This window comes from Semicossyphus pulcher, unplaced genomic scaffold (assembly GCF_022749685.1).
Source record: "Semicossyphus pulcher isolate SPU_LCO1_2020_fin unplaced genomic scaffold, fSemPul1.0.p SCAF_17, whole genome shotgun sequence".
NCBI classification, from domain to species: Eukaryota; Metazoa; Chordata; class Actinopteri; order Labriformes; family Labridae; genus Semicossyphus; species Semicossyphus pulcher.
Window position 1 is genome coordinate 11,295,827 of NW_027211681.1, and position 18,273 is coordinate 11,314,099.

At 42.2% G+C, this 18,273-nt stretch overlaps 1 protein-coding gene across 2 annotated transcripts in view; it reads right to left on the reverse strand.

The window, feature by feature from the left end:
* Window positions 1-18,273, reverse strand: part of plppr2b (phospholipid phosphatase related 2b) — a 56,079-nt gene that overhangs the window by 28,064 nt on the left and 9,742 nt on the right. For both annotated transcript variants that reach the window (XM_069665951.1, XM_069665952.1), the window contains exon 3: window positions 3,218-3,406. In XM_069665951.1, the coding sequence (XP_069522052.1) occupies window positions 3,218-3,406 (189 nt within the window). The remainder of the gene's footprint in view (window positions 1-3,217; window positions 3,407-18,273) is intronic.

The following is an 18,273-nucleotide window of genomic DNA, read 5'->3' on the forward strand; positions in this document are numbered from 1 at the left end:
ACATCTTGCATGCGATCCTTTTCTTTGCAGCGTGGAGGGTGAAATGCACCCCGACCGTAAAAGTTTAGGACGCGATGGTCGCTGCCATATTGCTATGTTTTGTTTACTTGTTGCTTCCCGGTCGCTCTTTTGCAGGCGAAACTCTCAGAGATAGGAAGGATGCGAGATGGCTCACTCCTCAGCAAACTCAGCTTTAGAAAACGATGTTGTGTCCGCACACAGCATGAAAAATGTGTGATCCACAATAATCCAAATTAATTTCGTCAACGAACGTCGACTAATCATTGCACCCCTATCTCAGAACTATGATCATTTTGTCAATACTGGATATCAGTCTTTGATAACAGGTGGTCACATAACCGTAATGTAATAGAGTGTGTCCCCGAGGTCGAGGAAGACGCTCCGCACAAACAGGAAGTTGAAATAAATGCATAGAAACAAATAATGTCATAAATAAGCACAAATACGAACTTGATATAAAAATGAACAAACAGATAAATAGGAAATTACTGTAAAGGATGCCCTGTGGAGTTTTAGCGTCAACAAGCACATATGTATACACTCAGAGCGTATCCTTGAGCTGTAATAAAAGTGTTGAACACATTTCTTGAATAATAAAACGTGATCAACATTTTAAAATGTTTTACAGTATTTCAAATCCTCTGCCTTTGCTGTTCACTGCTGTGTGTCTTGGCACAGTACCGCCTCCTGTAGATCAGTCGAATAGTGTATGCACGGTACATGCACGAGGCTAGCACACTACGCTGATTTATGAGAGGAGATAAGATAGAAGTTAAGTTTTCTGTATATAACTACACTGCTTCATAGTTTAAGCCACAATACCACACAAATCTGTCAGTTCATGCCCACTCCTGTTTAGATTAGTATCTCACTGACCGGGTCATCACAACCATTGATCTAACATGGGACAGGTATTTGTGGCGTCGAGGGCATTTAACAACCAACATGGATGGGGAACGTAATCTACTATTGTGTCAGGATCCAAAGAACCAGGCAGAATTTCATTTTAGCTACTTAATCGTGTCACGCCAAACGTCTGTGTTTCATGCTGAACTTGAAATCTTATGAATTGGATGATTGAAGAAGCTAGCATAACAGCTTACCGCTAAGTCATAGTTTCATCGCTCTGACTGGCTGTAGGTCTATCCTATTGCACCGAGAGGCACTTTGCTGTGTGCCAGGTAATCACACTTCTTGGAAATTGGAAAATGATCAGAGAGAAGACAGATCACTTCACAAGGCAATGCTAGGCTAGCATAATGCCACATGAGCTGCTTCATTCATTTAAATATTTAAGAAGCATGGTGTAGATTTTTTTACATGAATGTTAATTAACCTACATTTATGCCACTTTAGGGTCAACAGCTCTCATCTCAGCAGACTCTAATGGCTCAGCCTCAATCTACAGAGTGATATTCTCATGTAGTACGCCTATAAACAGGCACAGCAAATCAATCCCCCACTTTTCTGGAGTGGCTCCGGCTGGAGTCTCTAAGTGGAGAGCAGCACGCTCAAAGCTTCTCCACAAAGACCTAATAGATGATGCAAAGTGAGGCAAAGACATTTCTTTGGGCACGCCACTGATTTTGCTCGTCATGGAGATTATTACTCATCCTGTGAAAACTGTTGTATAATATCTTCTCTGGCTCTAAGGAAGCTTCTGAGTTGCATCGTGGGAAATGTAGGATGGAGCATTTTTTGGACTGGACCCACAGAGAAGAACTTAAGCAATAAACCGCAGTTATCCTGAGTTGTAGAGTATTCCTCCCCATCAACTGTAAAGTTTGTAGTAAGTTTAGGAGCTGTCACGCACACACACAGACAGACAGAATACACACGCACACACTGCCGGTAAACGTAGCTCCAGGTGATGTCTGTGCTGTCAGTCGAGGAACTCTTCCATTTCCTTTTGTTGCAAAAAGTCTGAGTCAAAATTTAGAGCAAAGAAGTCTGTTGTCTTACTGAATGTGAACAGAGGCCCGTGGGATGATGAGGTATCTTGGAGCGAGGGAGACACAGATGCTCTGACTTTTTAAAAAACGCCGCTTCGCACTCCAGGCATAAAAATCACGCCACTCTGCTCCCACTCTGCACACCATCGCACACCCTGACGCCTGCAGCCTCCTTCTATTCCAGTGTATGTTAGGCTGCACACAAAGTCACACCGAGAAGAAGGGCACACCTGTGCTTCTGTCGTAGAGTTATTGAGTAATTGTGTTTTGCTCTTTTTGCACAATCTGTGATCCAGAATGTACACAAGGGGATATTGCTGCAATTAAATTAAAATACAGGATGTAAACTTCCATCAGTCCAGAAATAACTTTAAGATAAACTCAAAATATGTTGCACGGGAGGGGAACAAATGACCCAGGAAGGCCCGTATCTATGAGTGTGATTTTGTGCACCTGCTTGTGCGTGTGTGTGCGTGTGTTTGTGCTGCCCTAATATGTAGCTCAGAGGCAGCCATGTCGTGCTGCCACTTTACTGCAGGACATCAAAGAGACGGGCCGTGGGGGACAAGTCAGTCATGGCGACAGCTTTGATGAGGATGTGAAGCTGTTCCATTATTAATAACATCACACTGTGCTGACAAGAAAGTACGGCTGCTGTAATTGAATTTAGCCTTTTAAGAACAATTAATGCACCTTACAACATGTATTTATAAAGGATCGATGCCAGTGAAATGCATGGATCTATGGGGAAATATTTTTGTGCATGAATTTGCACGCTGCCAAAAATTCATGACCTACAAACTGTAATTCTGTACGGATGTTTAATTATTAACAAGCTGCTCCGATATGCATTTTTAAGTCTTGGTGAAAATAATGAAACTCTTCCTCTTGTGCATAAATAAGGAGAGCCATTTAGACGGCATGTTTAATTCTGTTTCAGTGCTGTGCAGAAATAAGAAGAGAGTCTGTGCACACCGTAGCTCCCTCTGACTGCTCTATGGAGGACAAATATAGTGCCCGTTGCCATGGTTATGACAGGGAACACATCCACACAAACAGAGCAGTGAAACCACGAGGATACACACCTACACACACCTCTCTCTCTCTCTCTCTCTCTCCCCTCTTCAATCCACAATCGCCACGTGTAGATGAGGAGGATCTATCCATGTGTGTGCGTGTCGATTGCATGATGAGCACCTGTGGAAGGTTTTTTTTTTTCTTTAACAAGTTGAACACACACTCACCGTCACAGTGGGGATGGCGGTGACGAGGGAGTAGACGAGGACGGGTGGCGCCTTGCTGTCATCCTCCGGCCCCGGGTACGGCTTGGAGTAGGCTTTGTCGAAGCAGAAGAAGCCCTGGATGTGCACGGGGAACGTGTCCGTGTACTCAAAGTAGTACGCCAACAGAACGGTCCCTGCCATGATGACCAGCTGGAAATAAAACATATTGGTTCCAGATTCAGGATTGGATCCACAGAGGGTAGGAGTTAAAAAAGAAAAGACAGCCGCAAAGAGAAGAAGTGGGAAAAAAAAATGTCACAGATTTTCTTTTTAAAAAAAAAAACGAGATTTTTCCTTCTCAGAGCAACATGATGGATGCCTCCGTAATGTGTAAAATGAATCAAGTGTGTGTGGAGAGATAGTGAGGGATGAGAGGGAGAGGGAGGGAGGGAGAGATGGAGACAGAGGGAGACAAATAAGGAAAAAGACAGATAGAGAGGAGGAAGAGAGAGCGAGGACAGAGAGGGAGAGGGAGAGAGGGAGAGAGGGAGAGAGGGAGCGAGAGAGAGACAGAGATCCCTTCAGCGATGTCAGCGTGCAGAGTGGGAGGGTAAAGACATAAATGGAGACTGATCAAAGAAAATAACGGCGTGTGGAGGACGAAAAGAAGTGAACGAGGAGGGGGGACAGAAAGGGACGCAGATGGGGGGGGGGGGGAGCCGAGCAGCGGAGAGGAAAAGAAAAGGAAAGAAGAGAGAGAAAAACAACCACGGGGAAGAGCAGAGGGTCGGACAAGAAGAATATGTGTGCGACTCTCTGCATAACTTAAGTTGTTCTTGTATCACGCTACAATTCAGCCATGTAAAAAACACGCCACGAAGCATAAAATACGACCTTCAAACGCATTTGAATACTAATACGTTCAAATAAAACATATTAGCAATTCATTATATAATGAGTGAGAGAGTAAAAGAGGGAGATGGGACGATAAAGATAGAAACATTAGAAGAAGAAATGTTGTTCTGCACAGATGAAGCAGATGCGCCAGCAATAATTATTCATTAGACTCCAGTAAACAGCACGCTAACTCCTTCCCCAGCTCTCCACAGGAAACACATTTGCTGCTGCATTATAAGCTTCTCTGAGTCTGTAACTTCAAACAGGAGGTCTCTGCAATATTTGTTTGCCCTGTGGCAGAAAATGAGCCGAAACAAAAGTCTTTAAAAAAAAAAGGATGCGAGTTTAAATATAGCGAGCAGCTGATTAGTTTCAGAAGCCTAGATGTTGCCTCCATTAACTTCCCTTGGATGTGAAGGACGAATCTATCAGCAGCACAACACGAGGAGCCTCTTCTGCCAGGCTGAGCTGGTTCATAGCTTTAGGGACAGAAGGCAGGAACGAAACAGGAGGCCAACGGCTGAATTTGTTTTCACCACAAAATGTGAAACATTTAATGGTTACCGGAGTGTAATGCCATATTTGTAGAAGTCATTATTAACGACGCAAAAAGAGCAGTGGTGAGAGGCTTGTTACTTGTTATACCTTGTGGTTTTTAAATAATAAAACAGGCCTGCAGAGCTGTCGCAAGCTGAATGAAGCTTTCTCACAGCAGACATGTCGACTTGTCTAACACGGTGTAACTAATGACATTATTAATCGGTGCACTGCATTGCGATAATTGCTGTAAAGGAGACATCATTTCTCTTATTAGTTCCACATGTGCTTTTCCAGCCGGAGAGGTCAGAATATCAGCCGTGAAAAAGGTCGGTGACTCTGACTCATTCAGGAACGATACGGGGAAAACGTCCTTTTGAATGTTCGGGCGAAGTTTGAAACTTTTAACGGAAGATAGAAACTAAGGGGGGCAAGTTAATGCAGTTCTTAATAATCAACTTCTGCTATATTTGTAACTCATTCAGCCCACATTTGTGATGTAATACCCACTGGTGGTGGGTGGTCAAATGAACCATTTTGTTAATGGACATTTAAATCTTAACACACAGTCACAAGACTGACACATTCTTCCTCCCAATCGTCTGATGAATGCCACTAAGCTGTGACGCTCTTCAGACCCCTATTGCATCACATTTCAATCAATCAATCAGATTTTAATTGTCTAGCGCATTTCGTGCAGGACTTAGTCGTCAAGTAACCAAGAATAAATATGCATAATAAATATGCTTCTTGTTAGATTTTTAAATAAAGCTAGCTGAGAAATAGATTTTATGAGATGTGACATGCAAGAATCCAGGTGACCTTTAATGTAATGGAAACAAGTCAGGTTTTTACCTTCATTGTTAAAATAATAAATACATGGTTTACAGCAGGGGTGCCCAATCCTGCTCCTGGAGAGCTACCTTCCTGCATGTTTTAGGTTTCTCCGTGCTCCACACCTGACTCGAATGTTTTGCTCATTATCAATCCCCTGAGAAGCTTCAGTTGATAACAAGCAGATCATTCAAATCAGCTGTGTTCAAGTACAGAGAAACCTAAAACATGCAGGAAGGTAGCTCTCCGGGAGCAGGATTGGGCACCCCTGGTTTACAGAGTGAAGGGTAGAAGTTCGGTTTGGTTTAGACACCAAAATGTCTTGGTAAGATTTGGAAAATTCTGTGGTTTTGATTAAGAAAAAGTAAGTTAAGTTAAAGAGAAGACAATTTAAATATTGGTTTCACACCTGAAATGCGCCCTTGTCCTCTGATTAAGAGTCCCGTGTGTTTGACCCTCCAAACTACCCCAGCCCTGTTCCTGTGTTTTCTCTGTTCTCTCTTTATACGTCACTTAACTTCAACCGCATATTAACATTACACTAGAGGGGCACCTAAAGAAGAGAGTCGAAGGGTTCCTACAGTGACGTAGTGAGAATGATCTGGTTTTGGATTGTGGGTTGTCTTAAAATGCATCAACAGAGAGTTTAATTCAAAAATCACAGCAAGTGAGTTACATTGTTCTTTCAGGATAAACATGTTTTATTTAGTAAACTCTGGTTTTATCTTGCGGCTAAATGTATGCAGAGAGAATTCAGTAAACAGAATTGGGTTTCATTGCATAACAAGGGCAATTTGTCATTCTTGTCCAAACCGCAAAGACAATTCGGTTTGCATAAAGTAAGAGATGATCAGTTCCAATCTTCTGTCTGTGCAATCATTATGTTCAGTTGATTAGCTTGGCTTAGCACATAAACTGAAAGAGTGAAAGCAGGGGAAACATCTGGCCTTACTTTTAAAAAACAAACCACCATGAGCTCTGAAGAGGAACACCAAGCCTTTAAACAAAGATGGGAAAATATGCTTTTTTTTGTTGAGTTTCCTTTTGATGACAGCAGTCAACAAGCTAATGTGCATTGTGCTTCTCATGTAACTGAGAGCTTTTAGTGGTGTCCTTATTCAAAGAAAGATGTCAAAGACGGTAGCCTATGCAACAACATGTTATCCCTGTTTGTGCTGACATCCTTTTCATTTATCTATAATTAAACGTATAAATATTTTACGTAGAATCCTTTTTTTTTAATTTACAGCACTAAAGAGGAAAAGTTACACAGCGGCAGATGGCTGAACAAGTGAGGAACAACCGAGAGCACCTCCTCCAACATGTTTATCCTTTCAGCAGAGTGACAGAGAGCCACTCAGACTGAGGCTGCAGGGAGGGGACGGGGAGACTCGTTACAAGTGGCACATTTCAGCTTTATTACACAGAATGAAGAGCCACAGTGAAGATGTGGGAGAGGCTGACCTAATTCTCATTTTACACCCTGCTCCGCTGTTAGATCTGTGCCCTTTACAGACGTTTAAAATATGAGAATGACTCCCTGCATGAATCGCAAATCAAATAATTGATCTGTACCTTTGTGTGGCAGTATGGAACCTAAGGAGAGGACGGTGTGTTCAATGGCAGCGTAAATGCCGTGAGACCCTTAAATGCGAAATCATGAGGGACACAAAGAAGCACACACATATCGGCAAACTGTACAAACACCTCCAGCCTGTAGTTTATATATAGTCCACCAATATCAAGCAGCTCCATGTTTGTTTCCATCTACAGGAGCTTTGTGCGTTTCACTGAGTGGGCGTGTGAGTGTGTGTTCCCAGCGTACACAGTGTGTTTGAATGCGTCTGCAGGCGTGTGGGTGAATTCCCATGTCTGAGGAGGAACTCTGACACAGGCAGGCACATTGTGTTGAACACTTCTCTCCACCGTCCATCCCTCTCTTCTCTCCCAGCTACAGAAGGCGTGAGGGAGGAAGGAAGGAAGGGAGGGAGGGAGGTGTAGGCAGGTGGGAGGAAGAGAGCTGCAAAAAAACACAGCCATCAAAGTTTAAACAAATATTTGAAGACAGCTGCAGAAAAAAGCCTCCCCGGGAGATTACGCGTGTCATTTTGCATCTACTTTTGCACTACATGAGATTTAACACTGGTTGTGCTTATTGGCTGAGCTGTCAGACTGAGATCTTAAAGCAATGTGCGCAGAATAATTTATAAGACAACATGAGTTATAGTTGAAAACATTCTGGGGAAAGATTACCGCGGTAAAAAAAACATCAGTGTGACTAAAATACAAAAGTCCAAGCAAATAAAGTCTTCAAACGTCCTATTAACGCCCCACTGAATCCAGGATTAGAGCTTTTATATGACATTTCATCTGCCTACCTCCCACATGAACAAAAAAACCACTTCCCGTTCCCTCTGCAGCCTGTTTGAATATTAATAAAGGTCAAAGCAACTCCAAGTTGATGGTTTCTAATTAGCAGAGAGACATCCTTACGAGTCACCTTGGAATATTTATTTGCATAAGCATTACGTTCAAAGCATCCTGTGCATATACTGTGTGAAACTAGTGAAAACTGAAGCTGCAGGAGGGGCGACACAGGCGGACAGCTCTGTCACATGAGTCATCTAAGTGCAGGCTGTTTACTCAGAGTTGTCACATTGCAGGTAAGGCGTTTGTAAGTCAGAGGACGTGCACACTTTGAATTTCACAAAGAAGCTTTATCTCACTTTTTGCATCCGTTTGTTACGTTTCGCTCCTGAATGACGCTTTCAGTGTTTTCCCTTGTGGTTAGTTCAGACTTCATAAAAACAACCCCCTTTTTAAGCAGTTTTTATGCATCTGTAGGAGAAGCATATCAAAGCAGTATCTTCCTGTCCAAAAGTTTAAATTCATATCAACTTGTGTTGGCCTTCTCGCACTTTTCTTTTCCCAAATCTATTCTAAACAACCTCTCAGCTCGATGCAAATCTTTAGCGATCATCTGGCTGGCAGACAAAAATTAAGACAAAGCATCTAATCTAATAGAATTGGCGCTACATAAATCCTGCATCAGAGTTTCATCCATACAATGCAACGAGTTCTCCAAACTAACATCAAAACACATCACAAGTCTTCTTCAACTACACGCTACATTTGTCTGATCTGAGGCCCCTATAAGGACAACATCTTACGTCTGTTCTTTCCAACAAATAATGAGACAACCCTGGTTAAAGTTAATTACAACGGCAGCTACAGGACTTTGTTGCTTCTTCATTCATGAGTGGGCTCGGTCTAAGAGATAGGGTAAGGCTTAGAGGAGGGTCGGAGTAGAGCTGCTACTCCTTCGCATCGAAAGGAACCAGTTGAGGTGGTTCGGGCATCTGATTAGGATGCCACCTGGGTGCCTTTCATTGGAGGTTTTTCTGGGCACGTCCAACTGGGAGGAGACCCCGGGACAGACTCAGAGCTCGCTGGAGGGATTATATATCCCTATGTCCATATGGATGGATCTCACTTCCTCCTTCTTTCTTATAATTACAACGGCAGCTACAGGACTTTGTGTTACAACTAGTGTAGTTAGAAAGGGTATTTCAATCATGGACACCTGTAGTTTTGTTAAACTGTTGACCATCGTCTGCATATTGCTCATCACATTTAAGTCCACTTGTACGAGAAGCATTCAGTATAGAAGCACAGAGTATGCAATGTGTTAAAATTACATGGTGGGATGTGTTTCATCCTGAAGGCCCCTGTTTACGTCGTGTGTGAAACCTTAACCATGTGTTTAAAATGATTGCAGTTTGGTCAGGTATAGGCACCAATACTACTTTGTTAGATTTAGAAATGAATAAGTTTGGATTAAAATAAAAACTCAATGTTGACTTTTGGTTTCACAGAAAGAAGACACCTCAGTCTCCTGGGTTAAAGTCCTGTGTTTGCTTCACTGACTTTAACAGTAAAGCATCACCTAGCTTCATAAAGGCTTTAGTTTTGCAGGCACAAAATTCTTCGCATTGAAGTATGTCTGTTTAAAAGTTGTGTCTATTTCACAGCTGCCATGAGACCGGGCTGAAATGGTGGAAAGATGAGAAAAAACTGACGTCTGGCTGGTTTATTAAATATAATCAAAAGGAAACTAAAGAACAAAACGTTCATGAATATTTTGTCAAGAGGCCAAACACATATTTAAATCAATATATCTGAATGTGAAAATTATCAACATTATCGTGTCTCATCTTTTATCAAATCACTCTTATTGTTGCAGCAGCCCAGCAATAAAAAGACACGTGTTTGACAATATCGGAGAAACATAGTTTTTAAGAATGAAGAAAAGAAAGCTGCTCTATAATTCTGAAGGTTCAAAGGCTCACGGATCACAACCTCCCACTCGAACACACACAGCCGTGCAAACATCGAAGTGTTAAATAAGACTTTGTCTGGAAGTAGAAAATGTTGGTCACGCTGGCAGACACAACATGTTCACGTTCTTTGTTTCAAACCGGATCCTCGCATCACAGCAGAGGTAGAAACGGGCAATCATTAATGATTCACACACATTTTGTATTCTTGCAGCTCATCTGATTTGACAGAAATGACAAACGGGGGATTAAACTGTTATGCAATGAAACCTAAATCTATTTACTAAATTCTGTCTGCATGAATTAACCCTCAGGATGAAACCAGAGTTTACAGAATAAGGTACATTCATGATTTATGATGACCTCTCTTTGGCCTACCCGCAGACGTGGAATAAAGACTTAATGCCCGTACCTTTTCACTTCAAAGGGAGTCAAAGCAAGATAATCAAAGAGACTAATGTGGCATTGATGTGACAGAAACAGAGGAAAATCTCCTGCCTGTAAATGCCTTTTAAACCACACGTTGGAAATAAAACATGACGATTATAACGTGCTATGGGGGGGGGTAAAAGGGCAAAATAGATACGGGCATCATTAATGTCTCCTGGGGCCAAACTGTGAGCTCTCACATGAGTGGTTCGAGTCTACTCTGGGCCTGTGTGGAGCAGCCAGATGGCAGAAAAGTCAACTGATAGTCAAACATGTTTACAGGAGGTGAGAATGTGAGGACGGAGGCTGGTGTGGGGATGACAGCTCCCCGCTGGGAGACGCCGAATGTCACACTGCTCGGGGGACACGCTGCTTCATTACGCTCTCTGGATGACTGAGAGGGTTTTCAATGAGTGCGAGTGATAGTATGAATGAGTCCATGGAAGGATACACGTTTTTAAGAGTTATATATACAGCATACAGCAACACCTGCATTTTGATAAGTTGGTTACAGTTAGAGACCGTTTAAACCTGCTATTAAGATTCGTCCTGTATGTATGTATGTATGCAAGTTCACACCTGGCATAAGAATGCGTCTCCACTCCCTTCCCCGCTCTTTATGCAAATAAACACGTAGCCTACATCGTACTCATTACAAAATACATCAGCTGACACAGAAAACTGCAACACAGACTCACAGCTGTGTGTCCTAGGTGCGTTCACACCTCTACCTAAGGTTGTGCACTTGTGATTGGGTCTCTCAGGAAGCATTTTAAAGGGGATGAAACCAAAAAGTTTTACAACACGCAGACAGTGGTGATCCATTTTCAACACAAAATCATTGTCCTACGATTTCATATACTGCGCCTTTTTTTTTTAAGTTCAAAACAACTGCAACAAGCTAAAGTTCAATAAGAGCACAGTCGGTGTCAGTAAAGCGATGAAATACAAGCGGTGGAATTTTTTCATTACGACAGCCACAAAAATCAAAAATTTGCACCATTCTGACATGCATTTTTCTCTGTGACAACACACATTGTCTCACAAGTTACCAATTCCAGCGTGTTCTCTTAGAAACAGCTGATGGAGCACATCACCTGAGAAACCGGCCTGACGCAGGCGTAGTGATACTGGATTTGTCAAGAGAGAAAATAGTGTCAAAAAAATGCGCAGTATATGAAATCCTAGGACGATGATTTTGTGTTGAAAATGGATCACCACTGCCTGCGTGTTGTTTTTTAAGGTAAAACTTTTGGTGTCATGACCCTGGCATCGCGCCAGAACTATTTATTCTTTGTTAGGAACCGGACAGAACTCCGACCACGGGACTAGGTGAGTAAGCTAATAGCTTTGCATCCACTACACTACTAGCAAGTATTTCATACAACTTGGTGTCCAAATATCCAAACTATTCCTTTAATACCTGGTGTAAACATACATACTGTATATAAACTAATATGTCTGTGTCATGCCAAATATTTGGACAGTGCTCTTTAGGTTTACAAAACACAACCATTAATTAGGAATAGATCATGAATTTCAAATATTCAAAGTCATTCATCAATAAAAAAATCGATTTCCATTGTTTCTACTGGCACCTGGTTGTAATGCGGTGCTACCATCAGACGGTGGCTGTAAGCTGTTTGCTAACTGCCATTAAATAACAAGAGAAGAAGAAAGTTTCGAGCCATGTGCCGGTAAAGCAGAGACCTCTGCAGCTGTCAAAGAGTCCTGCTCGGAACGTCCAAAAAATAAACGAAAATGAGGTCAAGCGTAAACTTTGCCAGGTCAAACTAGCATATCATACGTCTACAACAACTATGCACATTATGACAGGCTAAGAGAAACGATCCACGTCTGTGTAGTGTATAGGAAAGATGCACAGTTTATTATACCCCCAGTTTTCAGTACCCATTTTTACACAAAAATAATACTAACAGAGTTGTGAATGAGGAAGAAGTAACAGTCTCTCTCTCTCCTAATATCAGCGTATATTTGCCCGTGTTTGGGGGGATCTTTAAATAATAGTCAGATAGTTCCCAGTGAATAACGCATAGTATCTTTGCTTGAAATGCCGTACTATTAATCAAACTTTATATATTAGTGCAAATCCAAATAAATTGAGTTACAACATTATGAGTTCTCCTTTTTAATTTCAGATAACATAACTGTGTCAATTCTTTTCTTATAAATTGTGCACCAAATAGCAGCAAAAACAAATGTAACTCTATCCAAGGCTACATCGATCTCTCATCTCTTCGGCTTCCTCCAGGCAGCTGGGTTATTAAATTGTATCACAGCTGACTGGGCTTTTCTCTATTATCCTTTTTTATGAAATCAATTTCTGTTTTTATCTTATTTAACAAAGTTTTGAGTGGTTTTCAGTGAAAGGGGGCAGAAGAAATAAAAATAGAACTTTTTTTATAATATCATAGAGATTGCCCACTGTCAGATAAAAAATCTAATAAAGGCTTAACAGCACTCTTTAATGTAGTCTTGAGCAGATAAAACGACATTTTTAAGTGTTTAATATTCAGTCAACACCTCTCTATTTGATCATGTAGGCATTTTATAACTGATCCTAACCGAGCCTCAACCTAAGGGTGCCTCAAGGAGGAGTTATGTAGCTGCTCAAAAATACAACAATTAATGCATATATGAGGTTACAACATTGTAATGTTATAAACTATTAATTTCATGTTTGTATTATGAATGGGAGATTTCAGTGTAACCAACCTCAGAACCCATCGTCTGAGAGCGATCTAGTAATTGTAAGTCATTCACACACCTGTCCCATTGGTTGAGAGTGTGAAGTGTAACTGTTTTTTTTTATAGTGTTAAACGGACTGCTGTCCTTGGAGTGCGTCTGTCTGTGATCACTGCGGGTCACAGAGCGGTGACGCTGCACCACTGGAGCAGAAGGAGCGCCTGCTGCGGGATTTCCTCCTTGTAAAGCGAGTGCTTGCATCCGTTGAGGAACTTCTAATCACTTCCCTGGGATAGATGTGGCCCAACTTCTAAACTTTGTCTGAAGTGGCTCTGGTAATTCCAGCACAGCGCCTCAGAATATGAGACATCTTCTGTCCGAGGAAAAGACGTAAAACCAAATGACAATCGCCCCTGCAGCAATCTCACCTGATTACACACAAGCTAGTGTTTTATTTACCTTCACTGTCACTGCGGAAAAATCATTAATCTACTTGGTGTGGTGCGTGAAAATGGCTCATAATTTTACGCGATCGGCTGGAGTGGAACTTTGAAAGGTGATCGGCCAATCACCGATCCCCTAATTAGAGCCCAAATCGGCCTATTTTGATTGATATCCGATCGATCGGTGCATCCTTAACACAGAGGCTTCACTCTGGCTAACCACTGTGGTACGAACCCGAAAAAGAAACCGCTTTTCTTGTGATTTACTTTGATTACCGGGTCTTACCTAAGCCGAAATGTCAACATCATGATGGAGATTAGTAAAAAGTCAAAATGAAGCTCTGTCAGGTCTGTCCTCAAGAGGAGAAGAAAACTACTTTAAAACGCTCGTTTGTTAAACGAAGGTTGGATTGATCTGATGCATTCAAGGACGTTGGGGAAATCTAAACGCTCACAAGTTGTCACAAGTTGCATTTTTGATCTAGAACAGATTGTTAGCTGTTAGCATTCAGGTCTCTGTTTATAGAGATTAATAAGAAGCTAAATCGTTGTCAGATAGCCGCTGATGGGAGCTGGGATGTCGTTACGGCGAATTAAGTTCCGCCTGCTTTTGCTCTCCTCACAGACTCCTCGCAGCCTGCTGATACGTGATTGGTCAATATTATTTTGACTACACAAGTACTACAAACGGAAACCAGAACACTTGCCGTCCCTAAAATCCATGTCCCTGCCTACAGACTCTACATTTCTATGTAGAATCTATAAATACAGTGTACCAAACGTCCCTGAACTCAACAGGGCACATACAGATTAATGCTTCTTAGATTCGTCGTGCACAGAATTCTTTCTGCAACGTTTCATAAAATTGCAAATCTGCTTTTAAAAGTTGCTCATTAAAAAGCCTCAAATGAATTCACTAATTCAAAACATTACCTTGGATAAAGAAACCCCTCTGCCATCATTTACTGCAACCCTATTTCCAGAGTCCAGTTGGTTTTACAGAGTGATTTTCCTCACAGCGTCCAGCAAAAAATTGGCCCTACATTAGCGTTGCATGAGGCTTTTTGTGTAATTTGGTTTCCTGATTAGCTCACAGACAAACCGGTCACATAATTAGAGCCAGTGAATATTTCACAGCAGCTGAGGTTTTAAATCAAAAAAGGTTTGATTTTAGACCCAGACTCACACACACACCGATAGGATGACTCAAACGACTGCACATAAAAACACACACACACACCACCCTCCCCTCGCACACTAATCTGCATAAATCACATGTTAATGATTGAGTGAAAAAGCCAGAACATTCCCCTTCAAGGGCACATCATCAAATCAACACTGACAACGTGCAAATGAATGGGCTTTACTGCCGCCTGGTGTCTACACACTGTATTACAACTGAAAGAGCGAGACCAGTGTGAGATATATGAGGCGGCTGATGGGAACGAGTGGACAGCCGGAGGAGGTAGAGCCCTAAAGAGAGGACGGGGAGAGGCAGCGGAGGGAAAGTGGAGGAAGATAAACAGATGGATAAAACAGTTAATGAGACATTAGTATATCACAGAACGCGCCGGGGCAGAGCTGAGTGTGCCGCTGGGAAATAAAAACGGAGGAAGGCAGCAGAAATAAAAGAGAGAAAACAACAGGGGCGAGGGGGCGAAAGAGAGTAAATGAGGATATATGAGAGAGGTGAGGAGGAGAGAAAGGTAGAAAACAAAGAGGGAACAAGGGAGAGGGGAGAGGATCAAAGCAGCCATTCATCTTCCCCTCGCTCTTCTTCCACCTCTTTTGTTTGTCTCATCATTAAATCGCCACACCTTATTTATCTTAAGCTCGCCCGTTTCCCTCCAATTATCTGTCACGTAACATCTTCCCTCAATCATATCCGAACCCACGCTCTTTCTGTCTCCCCCCCTTCACGCTGCATTTACCACTCCGTCTCTCAATCATCCACGCTGTCACAAGCCCTTCTCTATCTGCTCCCTCACATGCGCACTTTGTCTTGTTGCATCTACACTATCTGCCTCCCTTCATCCATTCTCCCTCTCTCTCTCTCTCCCTCTCTCTCTCTATCCCTCTCTCTCTCTCTGGCTACAACAATCACATAATTCTGCAAAAAGCCCCGTCCTCAAGCAAGCGAGCCCCTGCCCCCGCATCTTACAAGAGGGAGAATAAAAGCAGATGCAGGCTCCCTGAATAAAAACCCCACAGTGCAATTACAGCTTCCAAAGCTCTCTACTTACATGTATAAACAAGATTTAACATGCATTAATTGTTTTAAACAAACTATTGTCTGTTTTTCCCCCCCCTAGAAATTAAAAAACACTGCGTCTTTTAACAGTCTATTTAATTTCGACATATTTTTCAGCACAGAAGAGGGACTCATTTGACTAACAAGTGAGACTTTGATGTGATCTGTCCCTGAGCCGGAGAGGATGCCAATTTCATAAATTGTGAATATCTTGATTTTGGAAGGAGCCTCCTCTGTTACAATTTATTTAGCTGACCTCGTTCAGAGCAGCATTTCTGAATCCTGTAATTGCAGAAAGAAGCGAGAGCGAGGGACAAGATTATATCTCACAGAGCTATTATGTTTTAGAGTCTTCCTCCAGCAGCAGGGATCTTATTTTTTCTATTTCTGATGGGATAATTTGGCGTCGGAGCTGCATCCGAGACATGCGCCTACTATATCCAGTGCTCGCAGATGATATGTGCCTATATGGTGATATACAGGGTCGCTCATTTCTCCCCCCCCCCCCCCCCCCAGGTAATAACAGGTGGGTAGCAGGCAGCTAACAAGTGTTTCAAAAAATCCACCCAGAGTGCTGAGAAATCCCAGCGCAGCAGACAGGCGGGCAGCTGCTATTCATGGAGTGTTGGAGATAATGAGGGGGAAACGAGGGAGAGAATAATGCGAGAATGAGTTGTTAGTGTGTCTTTGTGACGATATGTGTGTGAGTGCGCGGGTGGGTGGAAGGGAGAGGGGGCACTTTAAAAGAATGTGTGTGAGCGTTTTCATAAAATGAGCAAGAAAACTTAAGACGGAGAATTAATCGATGGTAATGTGTTCTGGGACGGGAAGATTTCCTGTACCTGGTAAAAAGAAATAGAGATGGTGTTTAAATCGCCCGTAAAGAGATTAAAGGAAGTTAGTTGTATATTAGGAAACAGCTTGAAGGAAGAAGTTGAGCTGTATGAAAGGAGCACGAACACAGTAGATAAGTAAGCATATTTTGTGCTTGAATAGCTGTGAGTACAGTTTGTTTTGGGGGGTCTTGGTCTTGGCACAAAGAACAAAACATGTTCAGAAAAGAGAAAAACTAACGTGTCGCTGGGAGGTAGAGGATGTACTGAGGCAGTGTCGACCACAGCAGGCTCTGTGGGTGAAGCGAGCACATGCAGAGAGGAAGGCCTGATGCATTCAGGGTGTTGTTCACTTTTAGAGCGACCTGCGCGGCGCTAGATTCACACTCGCACCAAATACAGGGAAAGACGGCAGAGGCTGTCCGTGCTCAGACACCTCACTTGTTGACAGCATATGTGTTGCTGGAACGGTTTGCTGGGGTTGGTGCACTTGGCAGCAAAATCAAACACTACAAAGCCTTTGATGAGCAACAACTATATCCATTAGATGCAGTCACTCGAAATAATCTTTATATGGTAATTATTTTGGCTTAATACATCATGGAGGGAATGTAAGTGCCTTGTTGGATTATGTGTCATCACAATGCTTTGTCGAACGATAGAACAAGCTATGTGTGTGAACCACATGCTAATGTGTGGGGTGCTCAGGGCTGTTTAAACTCAGTATCAGCGTTTTAAGGAGCCAGACATGTTTAATGTCTGTTGATATGACACTAACAGGGGCCCACTTGTGTTCACTTTTGGAAAACAAAAGCACTTATGTTAAGGTTAGGCGAAATTCATTAAAGCTACATGCTACATAAAGAAGTGTCTCCTGTCTTCAGTTTTACCAGGACTAATATTTCCCAAACAATTGAAGAATACTTCTACCAACAACATCAAATCACAACTAAACCACCCCCAGTTAAGGCGTACATTCAGGTGCTTTGTGCTAGTAGCCTCTAATATAGCCTGAGCTGCTAGCTCATGAGGAGCGGGCTACAGAGGACTTCTTCGTAACTCTACTTCAGCCCCAAATTTTTATGTCTGCAGTCTGCAGCTTCACAAAGTCTTTGTCATGGATCCTTCAGTCTCCTTTGCAGATTGTAAAGCAAACCACACTATAAAAAAACAACCTGTAGAATCTACTCAATAAAACTGAGGTAACAATTTGCACTTTATTTGACTGAGTAACTTGTACCCTATGTGAGTGAACAGTACCTACATTTAACAACTATAAACTGAAATAAATTAGGTAAATTCTCCTCAACATTTCTCATTAGATTACACAACTAATTACTTAATAAAAATGAGTAATAATAACTCTTGACACAAGTTTTCACGCTCACACGGGCAATCTAGAGTCACCAATGAACCTAACGAGCATGTCTTTGGACAGTGGGAGAAAGCCGGAGTACCCGGAGGGAACCCACGCGTGCACGGGGAGAACATGCAAACTCGAGCCCACTTTGTCTGGAATATCTAACTAATGAATAAATATATACGTTCATTCATTCTATGATACACGGCAAAACAGGAGTCTTAACTTTAACCCCAATGGCACACCGACACTGGTGAACACCAATGAATCCAGCTGGTCTGCAGCCGAGAACAAACGTTTGACGCATGCGCGCTTTGCGGTACAGGCCCGATATCTCTGGGGAGATTTTATTACATTATTTTGAGTTGCAATTGTTACAGTTGAAAATTAGGTAATGCAGGTGAACTTTACTCATTTCAATATATTTCACTTGCTAACTTTTATACTTT